Genomic DNA, 22,052 nt, shown 5'->3' with positions numbered 1-22,052 from the left:
AGCCAAGAGCAAATTTTTTAAAACCTAATGAAAATCATTCTATAACTTTTAATGGGGTTTCATTAGAATGGTCTGATCACGTGAAGTACTTGGGACTCACACTTGATCGGAATCTTACTTTTAAAAATCACATTGAAGATATTCAATCAAAATGCAATAAATATACTAAATCTCTTTATTCTCTCATCAACAGGAAATCCAGGTTGTGTCTGCGAAATAAGATGCTTATCTACAAACAAGTATTTCGACCAGCGATAATGTATGCAGTTCCGATTTGGTCTAGCTGCTGCGCGACGAGGAAGAAGGCCATCCAGAGGATTCAGAACAAGGTTCTGAAAATGATTTTGCGGCTTCCACCTTGGCACAGCACCGAAGATCTTCATCGGATTGCGGGCATTGAATCGATCGGAGAGATGGCCAACAAAATTATCTCCAACTTCAGAGGCAAATCGATGCAGTCTTCCATCGCAGAGATTCGTTCTCTCTATAATTAGTTTAATTTTAGGTTAGTGTTTAGTTTTAAGATTAAAATATTTTTGCCATTACAGGATGTTCTCCTACATTAAATTCTTGATTGCGCTAAGCAAATTTAGTTCTTATAAATAAATTTCTTTTACCTAGTTAACTATATGGCTATGAACAGTTCATTATTGAGCTGAACACCTAATTTAATGTAATAATGTAATATAAATGTAATGATGATTTGATACAAATAAAGACATATTTAAAAAAAAAAAAAAAAAAAATGTGAATAATTTAATGTTGCATTATACGAAAATTGTAAAATAAACTCGAAATCTACCTAAAATTTGAAATTTTCAGCTGAGTTGTGGCATTGATTCAAAAAATTGAATTGTAAAATTGAATCAACAAGTTTGCGATCTCTTGCGATTTTAATCATCCTTAACGAAATACTTCTTTGATATTTTATATTGGTTTAAAAAATATTTATGACCTGAATATGAATCTGAATTTAGAATGTTGGTTCTGCATCTGAATTTATAATCTTAAATTCAATATTTGAATTATAAATCTGTTTCCGAATTTCAACTGTATTTCTAAAATGTAAAAACGCGATTTCTAAATTGAAATTCCAGATCAGAACTTTAAATACAGTAAATTGCGTTACTTAACGTTTATAAAAAAAATGTACCAAGAACTGAAATTCTGATATTTTGAGGATTCGATCTGAGCTCACTAATTCAATTATTTAATGTGAATCCGATTATTGATTCTGAATTGAAATACGAAATTTTGAATGATGACCCTAAATTTGTTTGATACCCTCTTTCTTTTTCATCTAAGAAACACTTTCTTGAATCACGCACCAAACGATTCAGAATATTTTAATAGCGATGAGAGTGAGAGTGAGAAGTTTCACTCCAATTTGCACAAAAATTTGCTGTCATGCTTAAGGAAATTCGCCAACACGAAGTTATACACGCGCATAATTCAAGAATATTTTTAAACAGCTTTTGAATCCTTATGCACGCGTGAAAATAGTAATGTCAATGTTAAGATATTTTGACACATGAAAAAGTTATATTTCATCTGAATTGAGTTTAAAAAAAATGTGACCATTTTACTGATGATTTATTTTTTCCGCTTGGGGGGGGTGATCACCCCCATCACCCCCCCCCGTAGATCCGCGCATGGTGTAGTTTGGCCTTGAAACTTCTAGTTTGTGCTGTCGAAAGTTCGACAACGTTGTGTTGTATGTGACTAATCGGAACTTTGAAAATTATGGAGGAAGCCCGTGCCAACTCGCTTAGAGTTCATTTCGGACCCGGAAAAATCGAACCAACTGTAAATGGTATTTTCCAGTTTATGAAGTCTGAGATGAAGCTGAGCCCTGACAGTTTATTGGCCATGTATAAAGAGCCCAAAGAGCACAGCGTGTATATTAAATTCAAGACGGAAAAGCAATTGAAGGAAACCATACTGCAGCTTCCATCTACAATGCAGTTTGGATATGATGATGGTCAATCGCATAGGTGACCATATCTGAAGCGGCCAACATTTTTAAGTATGTCCGGATCTTTAACCTTCCGCCGGAGGTTGAGGACCAAGAAATCTCGGAAGTGCTATCTAAATACGGAACAATTCATCGGATGGTGAAAGAAAAGTACGGCGCGGACACTGGCTTTCCAATATGGACGTCAGTAAGGGGAGTGCATATGGAGATACAGAAGGAAATTCCAGCAACTTTGCACGTCCGAAATTTCCAGGCACGTATTTACTACGAGGGACTGATGAACAAGTGTTTCGTATGCGGAGGCAAGGACCATAATAAAGCACAATGCCCCAAACGAGGCATTAACATCAACGATCGTTTGAACCAAAATGCTCCAGCACGCTATAGTGATGTCGCAGCTAGCACCAGCCGTTGGTTTCCAAACCGCAAAACCAACGTGGATAACCAAAGTGATGGTATGATCGTTCTGGGGAAGGTGTTGGAGAAGAAAAATTCGAACCCGAATAGCCAGCCGAAGCTGATAGATGTACCGAAGCCGAATGATGAGCCGAAGCCGGTTGAGGAGCCGAAGACTATGGTGCCGACTGCCGACCACGACTGCTGTACCGGAAGTGTTCGGTGCAACAAAACAAATGGTCACTCAACAAACGGAGGATGAACAACAACGAGAGGATGATGGTGGCCGAGACAGCGAAGATGTTTCTGATAGCGAATTGTCGGAATCCAACGATGCCGAGATGACCGATGGTTTGGAGGAAACGAAAAACAGCAAAGGTAGGAAAAGGAAGACTCGAAATTTGCCAACTGTATCCGAAAACTCAACCGAGTCAGATTCGGTTACATCTCCCGGTAAGTCAACGGCAAAAATATCATCGTCTCAGAGTATGATAATACGTGGTAGATCGAAGCAGCAGAAGATAGCAGCGAGTAATAAAACGTCTTCGTCGCAGTAGGATATTTTTTTTTTATTAAAGTTTTTCTTCTTAGTTTGATTTTTCTTTTGATTTTGTTTTTAAAGTTAGGTAATATTAATTCAGAAAGTAGGGATAGGTTTTATTTTATCTTTCTATTTCAATTTTTATTTTATTTTTTATTTTCTTTTTGTTGATTTTTTTTTCTTTAAACAATCAATTAGTTTAGTGATATTTTTGATTTTTTTTAAATTTAATTACTATGAATTTTATCCTAAAAGTAGCAACTGTTAATTCAAACAGCACGAGAACAGCTATTTACCAAAATCTTTTAAGGGACTTTATTTGGAACAACGATATAGATTTAATTTTTCTACAAGAGCTAAGCTATGAGAACTTCTCTTTTATCCTTTCTCATTTTGCGATTTTGAATGTTAATGACCAAAACACGGGAACCGGTATTTTAGTACGAAAATCATTCGAGCACAGCAATATTATTCTGGATCCTAAATTAATAGAAATTTGTTGAGAAATTAAGAAATATCTGATATCATCGAAAGCCAATATTTAAATTTGAAATCAAGGCCATTGTATTGTACTAATCGTTATAAATGGTGGTGTAACTTGGTTAAAGTTAAAATCAAACAAATTTTCAAAAATGAAAACTGGAAACAGAACCAATTAGTTAATCAGGAGAAGAGTTACTTCATCAATAGTTTAAACACTTTGCAAAATCGTAAGAATGAGGGACATATCGTAGACAAAGACATTCATATAGTCAAATCAAGATTAATGGAATTAGAAGCGAAAAGAATAAAAGACTGTTGTCATATATCTGAAGCTTTTGGAATTATCCAAAATGAAAAAATAGGTCTTTATCAAATATCTGCACAAATTTAAAAATATTCTAGTTCTCGTTTCTTAAAATTGTTAAAAAACAACGAAATTACCAGTTATCCATCCATTCTTAAAGAAATTATTTTTACCCACTATTCAAAGCAATTTGCTGATTATGGACCCATCCTGTAACTTTAATAGTAATGAAAATCCGGTTAATGATAATTCAAAATGCCTTAACGAAGAACAACAGTCAGATATAAAAAAATTAATAACAGAGGAAGAAATTTTCGATACTTTGAAAACATGTGCTAAGAAAAAAACGCCAGGAATTGACGGTTTAAGTTACGAATTTTATTTAAAGTATTTCGATTTGATTAAAGAAGATTTGGTTAAAATATATAATGATTTTTTATCTGGAAGTGTTCAACCACCTGATGGTTTTGCATCCGGTGTGATTACTTTGATTCATAAAGGAGGATCAAAACATGAATTAGATAATTTCAGACCAATAAACCTTCTCAACTGCGATTATAAATTATTCACCAAGATCATTGCAAATAGAATAGCCTTAGTTACAGATTCTGTTTTAGGCCCAGAGCAATCAGCTTGTCGGAAAGATCGATCATGTATAAGTAACTTAATGGATATAAGAAGGATTATTATGAGAGCAAATGAAACGGCTAAATTAAAAGGAGCAATTGTCAGTATTGATCTACAAAAAGCATTTGATAATGTAAACCATGATTTTCTTTGGGATGTTTTAAACAAATTTCGTTTTCCTTTAAGTCTTATCAATTGCATTAAAAACCTTTATAAAGATGCTTCATCAAAAATTTATTTAATGGATTTATGACTAATGAGTTTAGAATCAAGCGTTCTGTTCGACAAGGGTGCCCCTTGAGTATGCTACTATTTATTCGTTTTATACATTGAGCCACTGCTAAGACAAATAGACAAATAAATTTCTGGAATTTTGATATATAATAAGTTTGTTAAAACTGTGGCCTATGCTGACGATATCAACATTTTTATAAAAAATGACAATGAATTTGACTTGCTAAATCGCTGTTTTGCAAATTTTGAAACTTTTGGTAGGATTAAAATCAATTTGAAAAAATCAATTTTTCTTAGATTAAACAAATGCAATCTAGGACCCCAACTGATTAAGGAAGTTAACTCTTTGAAAATTTTAGGTGTTGAATTTTGCTGTAAAATTTTGGATATTATTAATTTAAATTATGATCGAATTATTAAAAACATAAAGTATTTTTTCTATTTACACGGATCGAGAAATCTTAATTTGTATCAAAAATGTTGGCTTATTAACGCTTTTGTTTTATCCAAGCTCTGGTATATGGCCCAAATCTTTCCTCCTAACAACAAACATATAGCAGTTATAAAATCAGAAGTCGGAAAATTTTTGTGGGCTGGATATATTTTTAAGGTAAATAGGGATCAATTATATCTAAGCTGTACTGATGGAGGTTTGAGTCTTGTAGATCATGAGTCTAAAATAATGGCTTTATTTGCGAAAAATTTGAAGACTAAAGATGCAAACAACATAATGACAGAAAATTACATTCTAAGTTATTCCAAACCCCACCTACTTCCTGTCTCCTTAAGAAACAGCATTGAAGTAGCTAAAACTATAGTAGCAAACCCAGATTTAGTAGAATGTGCTCAGATATATACAGATATACTAAATAGAAAAAATATTGTCCCAAAAGTAAAATTAGATCATCCCCATATTAACTGGGATATAGTTTGGAAAAATTGTCATCAAAAATATCTATCATCTGAGGACCGAGCTAGGATTTTTGTATTCTGTAACGATATTGTACCAAATCGAGAGAAGCTTTTTGCTTATGGTGTTGGAAATTTGGCTGATGGTAATTGTCAAAGGTGCTCCATGGCTGATAATAATTATCACAGGCTTGCTGAATGCACAGAATCTAAAAAAGTGTCAGATTGGATAAAAGAAATGATCTGGAAAAGGTGTAAAATGAAAATTAATAATCTAGAAGATCTTATCTTAAAAGAAGTGGATCCGAATAATAAGAACGAAAAGGCTGCTCTGTGGTTTTGTAGCAAAGCAATGACGCATTGCTTTAATTTTTTTCCGAATGCTTCATTGTACCAATTAAAAAGAGAAATGCGCAATTTGAGATGGGAAAATCGAGAAGTGTTTGAAAAAGAATTTGGAGATCGTTTGAATTGCTTTTAATTGTATGTGTAAAGAAAAAGGTTAGCTTAGGATGTCAGGCTGGATAATTATTGTAAATTAGTTGTAAGGTTTTTTTTAATTAAATAAATAAATAAAAAAAAAAAGTTACGGTCTCCGACAAAGTTGTTCAGTGTTCGTTTAGAGAATTTATAAATTGGAATTATTAGCTGGCTGGTTTCCACAGAAGTTATAAAAATGATGTGGATTTTTCAGTAAAAAATATTCAATTTTCCCATAAAAACCTAAAAATTCAAATTTACTCATGTAAACGTTACTTAAAAATTCTGAAAAAAAATCATGGATGAGGGTGGATCATGGACCATAACGAACACAGCAAAAAAAAAAATATAACGATGAACGATGTAATTTCTGAAAATGATGTAGTTTTAGGGATTTCTGTTGCAATATTACATCAAAACGATGTACACAGTGCGAACACGTCGTGTGATGTAATATCACAACTTTTCATGTGATATCTCATCAAGTAGTCAATGTTTTCCTCAATTGACGTCTAAAATTTTATTCATTTCCAAATGTTTGAAACGGATTACGGAACTCAGCAGTATTTGTTTGGCTTGTAAGTACTACCAAAATAAAGTAAATTTCTAAGCAAAACTATTGCTTTAAGTTTCATTGCATTATTTCTCATTTTTAGGGAATTTGGCCTGTTCAAATCAGCAGTAGAAGATTTTAAGATTTGAAACACCCGGATGGTATTCGAAAGAACACAGTGAAGTTGGTTTTCGGACCGAATAGCAAAGTTCCCTCACATTTGGAAGTGCTTAAATTCGTTATGAACAGTCTAAAACTCTCATGTGCCAATATACATAGTATTTATAAAGATGAAAATGGAGGACAGTTCTTTGTGAAAATGATGGATGAATCAGCATTCGAAAGTTTCATTGCTAATGTGGACGAAGAATATAATTTTGAATATGATGATGGTGCGGTGAGCGGAGTGACGATCGATCAAGCATCCCGACTTTTCCGATATGTTCGGATATTTAATCTACCCCCGGAAATCGAAGACCGTGAAATCCAATATGTTCTTGGTCAATACGGGATAATCAGGCAACATATACGCGAGCGATTTCCAAGTGAATCTGGTGTGAATATTTTCACTGGAATTCGTGGTGTATACATGGAAATTGCGAAGGAGATTCCAGCAAGTATATTTGTTGGGCATTTTAAGGCGCGTATCTTTTACGATGGTCTAAAAAATAAATGTTTCTTTTGTAAAGAAGACGGCCATATAAAAGTTAACTGCCCAAAGTTAGCTCTGCTCAGTGAAAAGAACATAGACAATTCCTTTCCCTCCTGCCTTGGAAGGCCAGCAAGACCCGTTGTTGATCGCTCATCTCCAAACGTATCTAACATGACGACTCTGAAGTCCAACATTTTTCCTGCAAAAACGGTTAACGCAAGGATAAACCCATGTGCTACAGCATCGCAAGATGGATCTTCCAATCCTGCTCAAACGATACATTCGCCATTGCATACCGTATCACTACCTAAAGCTCCCCTGGAAACCCTGCCCAACCACCCATCGCCAAACGTCGCCCCGATGGTGGAGGCACGGGCTGCACCGTCCGAAAAATCTACAATAGTTGCCACCCGAAACCGAAAAGCAGACAAGGAAATCGGAGCTCAATCATCACCCGATGCCCCGATCGAGATGGAAGATGAGGTTAGCGAGTTAGATCGTCGTACTACAATCAAACGCACGAAACCGGATTCCCCTGAAAGCTCCGAACAAGAAGATACGAACCAGCAGACCATCGCCGATGACGAGAGTGGAGAAAAGATCGAAGATACCTCTTCGGGTATGGGTATGACGCTTCGTGAGCTTCGTGCAAAACCGATAGTTCAAGTTAAGAATAAGAAGCGTTTTAAGGGTAAGCGTTTAAGTGGTAAATTTTCTATGACTTGCAACATAATCGAAAGCTATTTCCGATTAGCTGCATTAGGCTAGTTCAGGAACTCAGCAGTTCACAAGAGTTGTGTAGAAACCAATATGTTTGCTAGATGTACTGAAAGTGAATCTTTGAAATGTTAAGCCCAATTATTAAGGTTTATAATAGAACTTTTCATGGAATTGTTTCAGTTATGCAGTAAAATAATTGCCAAGATATCAAGAAATATATTGAATCACCATTGTACTTAATGAGCGATGAAGAATATAGTTTTATAAGACAGAAAATGTAAATGTTAATAAAAATGGAATAAATGGATTTTTTTTGAAAAAAAAAAAAAATCCGAAAATTGCGATGATTAAACGTATTGCCCCATATTCCGGCAACTCTAGCATGGAAGACCTACTTCAAGATGAGGGGAATGCTGCACAAAAAATGTTTATTAAAGTTTAATACAGTTAAGCATGGGGCTTTGTATAGGATAATTAATTTAAACAAATATAAATTTAACACATCAACTTAAAATAAATTTTTAGTTGCTTCAAAGTTTTTGGCACAGTTTGTTTTTGATTTGAATTTCGACAACCCTTTTTGACTTGATAAGAACCCCTAATCGAATGCTGAATCAATAAATGTATGATAAAGTCTAGGGAAAATGTTAAATGAAAGGGCTTAGAACATTATTCTCATACAATGATTTGTCTACTACGTCACATTTCTGGAGTAGCTGATACATCAAAAAAATGTAATACTACACAGTTAGAAAAATCCTTGTAACATTACATGCAACTGCATGGGTAGAAGGGAATCGGGTATTTACATGTATCAATACGGCTTAATTCATGTAAACTTCCCATCGCCTTCAACTGATTTGTTTACTGTAAACCTACATTTCCAATCATTCTTTTTGGTATGGTTGTTTATCCAATAAGAAAAGCATCGATATTTGTCGATAAGAGATTTTAATATCTTACACATACATTTTATTTGATCCACACAAGAAAAATTGGTACCTATTCGATAAATTTTCACGAATTCCGGTTTTTTTGGTGCTATTCCCCCGACGACGGCAATGGCGATTGACATGCTGGTAGAAAAATAAGTTGCAGTCACACTTGCGGTAGCCCGTGCTTTCGTTGAATTCAAGTGGCATTTTTTTCTGGAACAAATAAAATTGACAAATTGATATAATAATTACAATAATTAGAAGGGTATTAGGTTTTATTTCTCACTTACTTGCTTTAAAACTCAGCATGCACCACGTCGATTCGAACAGAAGCGAACAGCACACGAGCAGGTACAAGATTTACATGAAATTGCAAGCTAATTGATGAAGTTCGCCCTCGTTGGGAATCCAATAGGAACGAAAACAAAACAGAATTGGCAAACTGACGTTGACGCTGGATTTCGCATGCGGTTACATGTAAAGTTCATCTTAGCCTTTAGATGTTATACTCTTTTTCATTTTTTTCGTGGCGATGATGTGAAAACGTGCAATGTAAGATTACATTTTTCTTTCTGTGTAGGTACCAATTGCGACTCAAGTTACGTGCACGTTTTCGATGTAATATCGCAACACTTTTTTTGCTGTGAAGCTTTAAAGACCCCAAGGTCTGTGAAATTCAAAAATGACCCAATCAAATTTACAAAATCGACTCAGTCTACTGTCACAGCTCTCGGTGATTTCCTAGTGTTTGCTCTGCATAACCAATGACAATCGAGTGAGCTACGGAAATTATTGTAACAGAAATTCGTTTTTTCAATAAGCCTCAAAATGACAAGTAATTATCATGCAAATTATTTTCCCAACGTTAAACTTTCACATAAAGCGCATATCACGTTTTCGTAACGTAACCCATTTACGTCGCCACAGCCAGTAAAACGGGCTCGTCGATAAATTATACTGTTCGTCCTCTTATCTGCAATTATCCCAGAATTTTCAACTTCAACTTTTCCCGGCCGCGTCTTATATCAAGCAAGCTGCTCTGGGTAGGATTAATCTATTAATTCAAGGCCGCAAAATGCCAACCCACTCATCCCACTCCATTCGCAGCTGCCAGAGTGCCTGGTGAGCTGCCACAATAATCTCTTCTGCTTCGCTTCTGCTTCTGTGGACAGTTGGTCGTGACAAAAGCTCATCCGGAACAGACACAGAGCCATTCGGATTCATTCGAAACGGACCTCGGGAAAAGTTGCGGTAAATTTAAATGCAGGACAGCTGGATAAGCAAATTGATCGCTGGAATGTGAAATATGTTTCGTTGTGTTGCGTTGTGTTTTTTCTAGGGGCCGGGAAAAATACGCATAAAATATATTTCAAGCAATGAGGAAGTTTTAATGGCACCTTCGAACTAACGAATGGAAATTGTATTATGAAGGCATCATCCCATGTAATCCGTCCATCATCTCTCGACACTAGAGTGGCAATTTGCATATGGAAACATACATGCATACATACAGACATAGCCTAGAAAGCACCGTTCCACATGTGTGGGTTCACGAGTATGTATGATGAGTACCTACTCGAACGGATCTGACGGCATCAGATAAGGAGCAGAGTAACGACACCGGGGAAAAATATAAAGAAAGCTTCCTTTCTTACAAAGTGAACAAAATTGCTAGTGCCCTTTGATTGGATGATGGTCTTTTTGCCATCATGATGGTCGGGCTATCAATCAGGGTTAATCGAGCTCGCCGACAGGGATTAGCATAATTCGGCTCCAGATTCAGAGATGAAGGCCAAATCAGGAAACGAGTTTAAAACGGAAGGTGGCACTCGAGATTTCCTATAACCTTCTCAGATGAAATTCACCGACAGGAAGCCGGGAACAAATGTAAACAAATTGAACCTTGACAATCTGTTTCCTGTGCACACATACACACACAAAATTAAACCAATCACTTTCTTGTGTACTTAACTCAGTTATCGGATTTCGAACGAATCAATACAATTGAATGCTACAGAATGTTTTTTATTCCATTCGATTTCTGTACGGTTTCTGATCCCAGTTGAACAGTTTATTTACTTTGCCAGGTGCCAAAATGGGCTGTTAGGCTGAGATTGGAAATGGATGTTGATTTTGATTCATACATGTAATCCTTTTTTTGAATTTTTCATTCAAACAAATAAAAATGGGGTGACAGAATGCGCTAGGAAAAAAAGCTGTTGAATGTTTGGTTCTGAAGACTTAATTAAACTTAAATACCGTTGAACTTTTTTTCATGTTTAAACTGTGTTGTACTTTCATTTTTTTAGTTTCACTTTCGTGGCGAAAAAGTTAATCGCGACGTTCAATTTGCAGCTAAATATGGTTTTCGTGAGACGTAATTGTGGTTCAAAAATTCAATCGCAGGCCGTTAGGCCGTAAAATGTTTGGCCGAATGGCTTAACAGGTCGAAGGAGGTTTAGCCAAATAGGACAATAGGCCAAATGAGACATATGGCCGAAGGTTATATGGCTGAATGGAGTTTAGACCGAAAAGATGCTAAGCCGAATAGACCATATGGCCGAATAGACGGTAAGCCAAATGGTCGTAAGGCCGAATGAACGTTAGGCCCAATAGATAATAAACCGAATGGATATTAGGCCAAATGATCGCCAGGCCGTATGGATTTAAATGATTTTGCCATACCTCATTCGGTCGAACGGATGTTTGGCCGAACAACTGAGTCTAACATCAATTTGGTCTATCATGTATTCGGCATAATGACAATTCAGTCTGGCGATAATTGGGCCTAACGATCATTCGGCCTAACATCAATTTGGCCTTTCGTGCACAGGCAGAGGTTCAAACTCCCTTGATTTAGTGATTCGTTTATTTAAAGAGGATTTTTAGCCTTAACTTTAACCCCTACTCAATAACTAATTTTAATTTATATTACATTTTTTATTAGCTATTTTTTTAGAAACTTCACTAGACTGTTCATACACTCAATATCAGTATTGATTATATCAATAAGATTTTCACTTAACTTGAATTGTTTTCTTGAAGCGTCGTATGTTTTGAAGTACTTTAAAATGTGTTCAATGGACAACGAAGTATTGCTAGGCGTTCAAATTAGTGCAGGATGTTTCACTATCAGGTGTTCGTGAGTCAATCGGGTGTGCCCTATACGGATATTCGAGTGAAGACACGGCTTGATAGGTCTTGCCATTTTCAAGTTGTGGTTTCATCTCCCGCAGTTTGTTTTCTATTCTGGTTGCCCAAGCTAGTTGTTGGGATATGAATAATCGCATCTTTGGTCTGAGTTCCAGTATCCCAAAGTATCTCGCTACAGCCTGAAATAGGTGTTTGGCAAGCGTTCTAAGATTCTAAGTATTTACAATTCCAACTTTTCCGTTTGCTACAGAACCATCCGTTAAAAAGGTTTGCTTTGGACATTGTCTGTATTTATTGTTGTTTAGCTTGCAAATTGCTAGCAAATTTTTCTTGCTGCCTCCTTCTTCGACCCAGCTTTGCATCTTTTTTTTTATTAACAAATCAATTCCAGGATCGTCCTCCTTCAGTAAGCTGTTCTCAAATAGTTGGCATTCGTTCACAGGTCAGTTGGTTAAAAAAATGGTCTGCTATCTTGAATAAAATTTTCCCTTGGCTTGGTTTCTGGATAACACTGGATAACACACATTATAATCTGCCACATTCTGCAACAATAGAGCCAATCAGTGAAGTTCGAAAAGCTCCTGATGAAATTCGTAGAACACTTTTGTAAATAGGTTGTAGTCTTGAAACTTCTTCTGGTTTAAACATCTCAATGACCTGCATCTTTTTTGACATAATTGTAGCCATTCCAATTTGTAAAAACGTTTCCTGTTACTAAAGTTACTTATTGTCTGCAAAAAGTTAATCCTCGAACTACATCCTTTTCTAACTTCTCGAACATGAGACAGTACATTTCACATTCGATTTAGATTAATTTCTAAAATTCGGATGCTTACAACTTTAGGAATGGGTAGTTCTTCTTAATTTATATTTATTTTTTTGGAGAAGCAATCGCGAGTCTTTCTTTGGTAGGTATGTAAGAGGTTTTTTTTTTGCGCACTTATACCACTGATCATACTGACAGGACACTTAGAACAAAAGTTCGATTATTTTCTGGAAATTTTTTTTCGTCAAATTTATCAGGTTCGCAATACCGACGGTAGATGGCGAACCTACCATTTTCCGATACAAATGCCCTGTAGGAAAAATGTACCTGTTTTGCCCGATTTTATCGTCTATATTGCCTGTTTTTTTTTTTCGAAAGATGGGTGGCACTTTCTAGCTGGGATAGCATTTCTTCAAATCGATCGATGCGCACTCTGGAATCGATATTGCGTACTGTTGGAAAAACTATCCAACAAACGAAATCGAGAGTCCATTCAGTATGGTCAGTGCTTATACTGTAACCAAAAGTTTTAGCTCAAATAATTATTCTATCAACAGCCTTCTGTAGATATCGTCTGGCTATATATTTTTGTTTGAGTGAGTGTCTAGGAAATTATTGGCGAACGTAAAATTTCGTTCAAACTTCGACTCAAAGGATCTTCTACAAAAACGCTATCAATTTTCATTCTGATAGTTCGGATTGATCTACGAGCAGTGAGCTTCGAAAATTTTTCCCAAATAATGAAAATGGATGTGGAAGGGCTAAAAGAAGCAGCGACTGCTTTCCAAGAACCCTTAAACCACTTTTAAAAGCTGGAAAAAAGTTTAAAAAAATCAAGTAAGCGACAGTTGAATTGAGATTTCTATCTTAACACACGTTCGAGATAATAAGTGTGGTCCACGTTTCCTCATGGCCCACGATACCCCACTATTTCCTACTTGTGCCATTTTTCGTAACTTTGGTGATTTTTAGTTTTTTAATTTTTTTGCTGTTTCATTACTTTATGGTAACCTTTTTTTTTAATTTTATAGTTATATTTTGTCATTTTTGCTTTTTTTGTATTTTTTTTTTGCAAATTTTTGCCAATTTTAGTAGGTTTTGTAATTTTTTTTTGTCATTCCTGTAACTTTTGTCATTTTCGCTATTTTAGGTCTTTTTTGTCGGTGTTGCTTCTAAAAATCGTGTGTCTTTCATAAAACTCAAAAAATTCAAATGATGTTTAATTAGCGATTTGAAATAGGTTGTATTTTTTTTAAACGCGTTTTTCTCGATACGCCATCATGGATATAGACCCTTTTTGTGTGTTGGTAAATATTTGACACTTTATTCAACATAAAAACATAGTTGCAAATGAACGCGAGCTTAAAACTAAAGCTATAAATGAGAAAATAGCAAAGGGTGTATAAACAAGGGAGATAAAATATTACGTGAGTTACGTTCTATCTACGATAGCGCGATGTTTTTTTCATGAAAGTTAATATTCCTCTATTCTAACATATAGAGGATGCTTCTAAAAATCGTTCATCTTTCAAAAAAATTTAAAATTTCATGTAATTTTTAATTAGTGATTTAAAATAGGTTGTATTTTTTTCAAACGCGTTTTTCTCGATTCGCCAAATATGGAGATAGATCCTTTTCACGTGTTTGTACAGATTTGTCTTATTTGTAATTCTTGTCGCTTTTATCATTTTTTTAAGTTTATGTTATTTTTTACTCTTGTCTAGTTTGTCAATTTTGTTATTGCTGATCCACTCTTTTTTTCTATTTCTGCGATAGCTATTTGGGCTCCCGTAGGGGTACCACTGTAAAAAAAAATTACAGTATTCAAAAAAATGAGCATTGTTCTACATAAGCGATTATTTATAGACTGAAATTAAATCGGATGAACAAGCGGAAAACATTGAAAGATGATTTAATAAAAAGTTGTCAAACAAACATGTATACCAAATATTAATATCGGTTTAACTATTGTTTATAATACAAAAAATTGTGTTTGCCTTGTGCTTGGTCAATCAGCGGTCAAAATCACGGAAAAATGAATAATAAAAAAAACCTGTTTGCGATGGGGTCAATCAGCGGACAAATTCACGAAAAAAAAAATGAAAACCTGTAGTTGTTTAAATAAGTTTAGAGTTCGACGACACGGTAGCGATCATTCATTGAATGTTGGATTTCGTGCTATGTTTTGCAGTCGGAGTTATTCTTATAAAGTTTAACTGAAAAGCGGTTAGAGCACCTGTATCCGTGGTCCAAACAGCCGGTTTAGACCCCAATTTCGATCCGAGCAACCGCACTGGTAATCCATTATACCAGTTTCAACTCAACTTTTTTAGAGCTGGTATAAGCATTGATCCAAAACTGATGAGATTTGGATCCAATTTGACGCAGTTCTAAGCCGTTTGACAGTTAATGGAACACGAGTGCAGTTGCCAGTTTTTTCATTGGATCGGATCTAATTTTTTTGATTCAATTCTTGTATAAATTAGACCCAAGAATAGACCACGAATACAGATGCCCTTAGCGTGTAGAAAACCGTCAGATTTTATACTGATTTGACAGATCGCACAAATTTCGCAGTTATGAGTGCACAGTCCAATTTTTTGCGATGCGAATGGTATTATTTCCTATAATAGTTTATTCACCGTACACAACTCCTTTTTTAACTTCTCATATACGATTTGTTACATTTTAACGACATAAGGGGCCATTCACATATCACGTGGACAACCTAGGGGGGGAGGGGGGTATGGAAATGTCCACGTTTGTCCACGGAGAGGGGGGTAGTTCTCCAGTTTAAGTTTAAACAATCACTTGAACGCAAGTGATAAATATGATAATTCAGAAATTTAAAATTGTTAAAATTATTTTATATCATGAAAATAATTATTCGTTTTTTTTTAATCAGCCATTTCAATAACAAAAAGGCTTAAAGTGGTGTTTTCTAACTGTCAAAACATAAGTATTTAAAAAAAGCTATTTGAAATCTGTCCACGTGGACATCCGAGGAGGGGGGTAGGGGATTGCCAAATGTCCACGCTTGTCCACGAAAGGAGGGGAGGGGGTCAAAAATCTCATTTTTCTGTCCACGTGGTATCTGAACGACCCCTAATTGAATTCGACCAGCATATAAAGTATCAAAGACGCATTTATCGCTTCAGAAATCTTCGTCATGCCAAATTCGTTAATTCTTGTTAAATGTGTTTTCAATAATGTAGATTGTTTTTTGTTTTGTCTGGGATTTTAACGCTCGTAATAAATTCAATCTCAATGAATACTAAGAATAATAATATTTTATTCCGATGACTTCATGTTTTGTCCTCTCTTGAAGATTGATCCAAGAATTTACTTTTCAATGAAATTAGTGAGTAAGAGTGATTTTTTAACTGTGTTTACTGCTCCGGCTAGCCTACCGCACGGAAGGCTACCGTCGCGCGATTAGAAATTTTCCCAGTAACCGCAATATTTTAGTCTTTTATGTCATCCCAAGTAACCAATGTTTCCATAAAACGGTCTCTTTAAAGCTTACTTAGTTAAGTTAAAGTCTTCTAAGCAAGAGGTAATGAGATCGAGTCTCGGTCACGGCATACACATTCCGGAATGTGTATGCCGTGATCGAACAAAGAAACTTTAAGTTTCACTTAGAGGATATCAGTGTGTGTGTATATTTTTTTTTAAACTTATGTTCTTATCGATACTTTCAAGTTCCACATTCAAAACTGAGCAGAAGGCTATCCAGCATATGTATGAGACTTTGTTAAAAAAAAACATAAAAAAATCTAGTTTTCCCTTTATTTTAGTATTTTGATGTATCTTTTCTACTTTTAATGAAATTTGCACTTACTTGAGAAATCTGTTTGCTGGAAGATTTGAACCCGGAGCCGTCAGATGAGAGCTGAACACGTTACCTTTGAACCATTGCCGATGCTTAGTTTGTTCTATTTAAAAACAGCTATTGGAACTATATTTAGGGTTAACCTTCCCTCCACAGAGAAGAGTAAACTGAACATTCGGAATCTTATTTTCCGGAAATTTATTACATTGTGGATTCTTCCCTATTTCTTAATCTCAAGATTCCATTCAATAAAATCTTAAAAAAAAAATCAGAATAATTCACGTAGAAGTTCCATTTCAGTCCCTCAAGGAATCAAACAGTTCGTTAATAGTTCTTCATCGAACCAAAAAGTTCGTAAACAGTTCCTCATGGAACCAAAAAGTTCGTAAAAAGTTCATTGAAAACACAATTGTCACAAATGTATTTTCAACTGTTTATAAGCTCCTAGAACGTACACAAATGTATTTTGATACTTTTTTAGACCTTCCATGTTCGTTCAAAGTTCGATAAAAAGCACTCGAGGGAAACTCTCCCGAGTACATTTTATTCAGCCGAATGCGAAATTTAAAAGCTCAATATAAAGTAGTTATGGTTTGGTTACTCAGGATATTTGTAGTTTGTGTAATTTTTGTTTTCTTTCCATATTTTCGTTTTTGTTTTTTTTTTGCCATTATCATTATTTTTGACATTCTCATTAAAAATTTCTGTCATTTTTAATTTTTTTTATTTCCAAAAATGTCCATGTTGCCCATTTTTGTTGTTTTATTTTCATTAAACTTTTATTCAATTCGATTATATAGGGAAGAGTGGGGTAACGTGGGCCATGGGGAAACGTGGGCCACTTTAAATATCTCAGCTGTGTGTTGAGGTAATAATCTCAATCCAACTGTTATCGTCGTCGCTTTGGGTAAACATGTTTTTCTATAGGTTTTTGACTTATGTCCGCATCATATGCTTCTTTTATTTTACTAGGCAAGAAAAATGTACTTACATAATTAAACAAGTATCCGACAAATTGCATCTGTGGGAGACCTAAAGTACATAACAAAAATATGCTCATACTCGAGCGGGAATTCCCGGGAATTTGAATAATTCGGGAATTCCCGATTCCCGGGAATCATAATTTCATTTCCGGGAATTCCCGACATGTATGAAATTATTTCGCTGGAAAAGCCTGTTAGCTTCCGGAACCACCAACTTGTTGTTCTTTTTGAAAATAAAGTCATACAAAACTCATTGAGAATATGCCGATTCCTGTGGCAGTAGACATTTTGCAGCCATTTGGTGCATTTTTTTTTTTAATTCAAATAGATAAGTAGTAGTATTTCCACTCCGTTTTCATCGAACGAAAACCTACAACACTTCGAAAAATATATGAAAAATCGCTTAGCAGGTAGGCAGATTATGTTTTCTTGAAAGTAACATTTGTGCACTTGTTTCCCTCTGGCTTTGAGAGCCAGATGAATTTCAAAAGACAAATGACAAATGAAGACAACATCGTATTTTTTTCTTTTGGAATTGGAGGTTGGAATAATCAAACAAATAAAAAGATTTCTGTTAATAAACCCAATTGCATGAATGAATTCTTCATTTGACTTATTCTGGTCATTTTATAGTTCGGTTGACTGTTTTTAATTTATAATTGTTGAAAACAGTTTGATTTATTTGATTAAAATTTAGTTGAAAAACATTATTGGCTTGTAAGCACGAAAGGTTCGATAAGCTATGTATATTTGAATCGAAGTGCATATATTTTACATGTGTTTGAATATTTCCCGGGATCCCGGGAATTCCCGGGAAACAGGCCACCAGATTTCCCGATTCCCGGGAACAGAAAAATGGCCGGGAAATGGACACTCTATCACGTAGGAAAGGAATTTTTGATGATATATCAATAAGTCACACAAACGCAACCAATTTGCAAATCATAGCTTGTGGTGAATCGTGGGCCACATTTTGTGAGGAATCTTGGGCCACCTATATTTTGGTGTTTTTATACACATTCAGAACATAAAATACGTTTTCCCTACCTGTAAAAGAGTTGTGAAAAAAATTTGGTCCATTTTTCCAATGCGATAGAGACGAACATTAATCCTATATAAGGAATTTTGCCGAAACGTTCGCGAGCCAGAAATTAGAAACTATTCGATTATACACAACTCTCTTTTTTATTTCCTCATCTGTAATTGCTTTAAAATAACCAAATGAATTATGAAATTTTGAGTTTTGGGTCAACTCATAAACTTCGCACGTTATCTAGTAAATTTGGATTTGGTGGCCCACGTTTCCCCACCATTACTTTTTTTCAAACACTCAGAACTCGGAATTTAATGTATTTAAAAAATTAAAAAAAATGCTAGAAAAAATGTAGAAAAACTCTCCATTTTCTTTGTATCTTTTATAATAAAGAAGTTATGAAGCAAAGAAAAAAAAGTGGCCCGTGATACCCCACTCTCCCCTACATATTTTTAATATATTTTCAAAGATTTTGTAGTTGTTTGGAGCAAATTGTATAAGTATTTTCAGAAGACAGTTTATATAACCCCATAGAAAACCCTCGATTACACAGAAATAAGTTCCAGAAATTGGATTTCAGTCAAACTCCTGAACGATAAGTAATCAATTATTTTTCATAAACATGTCGAGTTTTACTCGACATTTACAACTTTGGTGGAGCTCCTTTTTCATGTAAGTTACGATTCTTAAAACCGGAAACATCCTAGGCATTAAAAACATAAACGTACCACTTTTAACATCAATCTGATTTGTGGTTTATGTGCCACTCGACGATCCAGTAATAACTTTTAAAGAGACAGATTCGACGTTACCCCCTTATTAATTTCGAGGTACAATAACAGTTGATTGAGTTCACATAATGATTTAGAGGCTGTTGATAAGAAGATATGGGGTGCGGAATGTTCACGTGAATGTGAAATATCAACTTTCAAAAGCTGCCTGTATCACTTTGGGTCAAATTTAATCCATTTGTAGCACAAAGCTGTGATGCCCTATTTGGCGGCAGATTTGGTCTGTAGATGTAGAAAAGCTTCAACCAGTCTAGAACTTTTTAAATTTAAATGACATTCATATTAATAAAATAAGCGTTTATTATAAATGTTCGAACAGTTCGAAAAAAAGATGAATTTAAAATTGGTATTGATTTTACAAACAAACCGTAATTCAATTTCTTGAACTCAACTTACTTGAAACCCGTTGATAATACCCGGGGCTTTATCGCGTAATCCTTTCGGGTATTATCTTGTACATAAAGTTCCACTTTGTCGCTACCAAAATAAACCATTTCATTTCAAAAGTTGATCATCATTAGCGACGACGACGATGCTCGGGCTCTCCTGACTCTGACTTCTTTTAAGATAAACTAATTAGCAGAAACATAAACAATAAGTGGCACAGAATCGGGAATATACTCTAAAAAAAAAAGGGAACAAACTCGAGAGTGCGGCGGAAAGTTTTCAGTCTGTCGAGGATTCGGTGGTGAAAAGCAGCAGGTACCTACCGAGTGGAAAAAGTTTTTCAGCCACTGCCAGGTGCAATAAATCCGGAACGGTCGTCGCCCATCGAGGCTAAAGCTCCCCGGAAAAGAAGAAGTACGGACCAGCAGCACAATGGACTACATCAAGGAGCTGGATATTCGGCTGGACAAGGAATTTTACTACGCCGGTGAAGTGCTCTCGGGGAAAGTGTTGATGCACACCACCGAAAACTTCAAGCTTAAATGTAAGTAGAAGCATTTCTTTCTCGAGTCTTATTATGATGTACCTCTTTTCAAGCCTACATTTTCAAAAGAACCTAACTGATGGTTGGTTGTGATTTTTTCTTAATAAGTTATTCTGCGAATCATAAATCATCATACTTTTTTTTCAAATTTATTTCAATGATAAAAAAAAATCAAACAATTTCATAACGAAAGCTGTTACATTTTACACCTTACATGCGAAACGGATACGGGAAGCGCCAGCGAATGACTTTAAAATTTATGGGTAACTCTATCACACGAATGTAGAAGTCCTACACGTCGAGAAAACAGCGTCGTTAAGTTGATTTACCACCGCTTAAACTTCCACGAAGTGTGTCGGACTAAGGTACATATCGTGCCGTTCCGGGTACCATGTTCCTTTAGAGATAAAAATTCGAAGAAAAAAAAACGAGGATCGTTAGGTCCCCTTTTTAATAAAGAGCATTTCCAAGGATAATAGGCAAACCAAAACACTAATTGGAAGGAACAAACTTTTTGTTGTTTCAACGAAATTTTTACTACAACATACATACATTCACTTTTTCCACAATTGAATGAATCGTTTGATACATACGGAATCTCTTTTTTTAAAGTCAGTATAAGCGTATCGTATTTAAAAATGTTTTGGACTATTTTCAGTACAGTTTCTGTTTGATTGAATGAAATAATTAAGATTTTCATTGAAATGTTTTGTTTCTCTGTGGTTAAAATAAACCACATTCTTTATTTCTAACTAAAAAAACATTGAACGCTCGCACTGATTTTAATATGTAAGCTAATTAAAAAGGCATTTTTGCATCCAGTGTCACACAGTTCGAATTATAAAACGTAGTGATATTTTAAGACTACGAGAAGTTGACAGAACAACATCAAGCTGACAAAACGTGACAAAGGAGTCGCGACATTAAAAATGTATTTTTTTCCAATTGCTAGTTTATTTATGCAAATAAAGCCACATTTCATCCACTCGATAGCAGCTGTGAGTGTTTATTGTGATAAACAATTCAGGAGAAATGTTTGTTTTCGCTGTTCCTCAAAGGTGATTGGCAATTTAACAATGAGTTATTGGTGCAATATTTTCCGAATAATTTAAAATTAGGCGCAATATTGAAGATTTCTGAAAGTCAAGTTTGGAACTTGACTTGCTTCATTGATGATATTGCTTCATTCATTGCTTCATTGATGATATTGCTAAAACAAAACATAAAACAAAATAACTCGAGATTTACTTGTAAAGGTATGGATGATTGTTTGATGCAGTTTCCTCACCATAGATCGCTTTTCAGCTTTAATATTAATTAAACTAAAACCATCTTTCGTATGCACAGTATTTTATATTTGGAATGAATAACTTTGAACTTTTAGATTTGTATGATGATGTAAAATGATGTTGATTTTTCAGAACAAAATTTTCAAATTCCCATACAAACCTTAATGTTTAAATTTACTCATGTAAACGTTACTCAAAAATACTACAAAAAATCATGGCTGAATTCAGAACCAAAACGAAGTTTTTCAGACCCCAGGATTTGAGAATTTCAAGAATGACCCCAAATCGACTCAGTCTAATGGAGCATGTTTGGACGTTATTCGTAGCATATCATCCCATGGGCATTTTTTATAGTGGCATTGTTTCAAATTCCACGTTAAAACAGAACGGGCAATTGCTTGAACCGAACTTAGCGTTTTTCCAGCCATTTTTACTAAACTTGTATAGGATAACGGACTTATTTTG

At 35.0% G+C, this 22,052-nt stretch overlaps 1 protein-coding gene across 14 annotated transcripts in view; it reads left to right on the top strand.

Moving 5' to 3' along the window:
* Positions 1-22,052, top strand: part of LOC129748874 (arrestin domain-containing protein 3-like) — a 129,397-nt gene that overhangs the window by 41,103 nt on the left and 66,242 nt on the right. For 4 of the 14 annotated variants that reach the window (XM_055743653.1, XM_055743650.1, XM_055743643.1 and 1 more), the window contains exon 2: positions 19,935-20,298. In XM_055743653.1, the coding sequence (XP_055599628.1) occupies positions 20,187-20,298 (112 nt within the window). In that variant the 5' untranslated portion in view covers positions 19,935-20,186. Of the gene's footprint in view, positions 1-6,362; positions 6,528-6,605; positions 8,141-19,874; positions 20,299-22,052 lie in introns of those variants that run through there. The other 10 variants (XM_055743648.1, XM_055743645.1, XM_055743642.1 and 7 more) reach the window with 6 other exon arrangements.

This window comes from Uranotaenia lowii, chromosome 2 (assembly GCF_029784155.1).
Source record: "Uranotaenia lowii strain MFRU-FL chromosome 2, ASM2978415v1, whole genome shotgun sequence".
Lineage (NCBI taxonomy): Eukaryota > Metazoa > Arthropoda > Insecta > Diptera > Culicidae > Uranotaenia > Uranotaenia lowii.
This window is presented reverse-complemented; position numbering and strand designations above follow the sequence as displayed.